Source organism: Penaeus monodon, chromosome 29 (assembly GCF_015228065.2).
Source record: "Penaeus monodon isolate SGIC_2016 chromosome 29, NSTDA_Pmon_1, whole genome shotgun sequence".
Lineage (NCBI taxonomy): Eukaryota > Metazoa > Arthropoda > Malacostraca > Decapoda > Penaeidae > Penaeus > Penaeus monodon.
Genome location: NC_051414.1, coordinates 24,423,757 through 24,424,115, shown reverse-complemented (window position 1 = coordinate 24,424,115; position 359 = coordinate 24,423,757). Strand labels below are relative to the sequence as shown.

The window sequence follows — 359 nt, the reverse complement described above, 5'->3', positions numbered from 1 at the left end:
GGGGGGGGGGCTACCATAAAGACAGGGAAAAAATATACATATAGAATCAAACTTGACAAAAAGCAAATACAAAACATGCATCTTACCTGGAGGTGGTAATGGAGAAACTGGAGAAGTGATACTTGGTCCCATGAATCCTGTGCCACTACTTGTGGTTGAAGAAGATGAGGATGACTGTAGAGTGGCCTGAGGGGAGGCCAGCTCACCCTGCCTGACACGTCTCTGGTAAGTTGGGTCAATAGCACATGCAATGTTGGTGAATCCCATGCTCAAGTTGTGTTCAGTACTACTACTGCTGCTTTCTTCTACAATTTCTATTGCATCAGGGTCTGGTAACCTGTAAAGAAATTTATTTACAT

General features: G+C 43.7%; 1 protein-coding gene across 5 annotated transcripts in view; it reads right to left on the bottom strand.

Moving 5' to 3' along the window:
* LOC119592056 (coiled-coil domain-containing protein 50-like) overlaps positions 1–359 on the bottom strand; it is a 14,069-nt gene that overhangs the window by 1,685 nt on the left and 12,025 nt on the right. For all 5 annotated transcript variants that reach the window (XM_037940860.1, XM_037940862.1, XM_037940861.1 and 2 more), the window contains exon 10: positions 87–337. In XM_037940860.1, the coding sequence (XP_037796788.1) occupies positions 87–337 (251 nt within the window). The remainder of the gene's footprint in view (positions 1–86; positions 338–359) is intronic.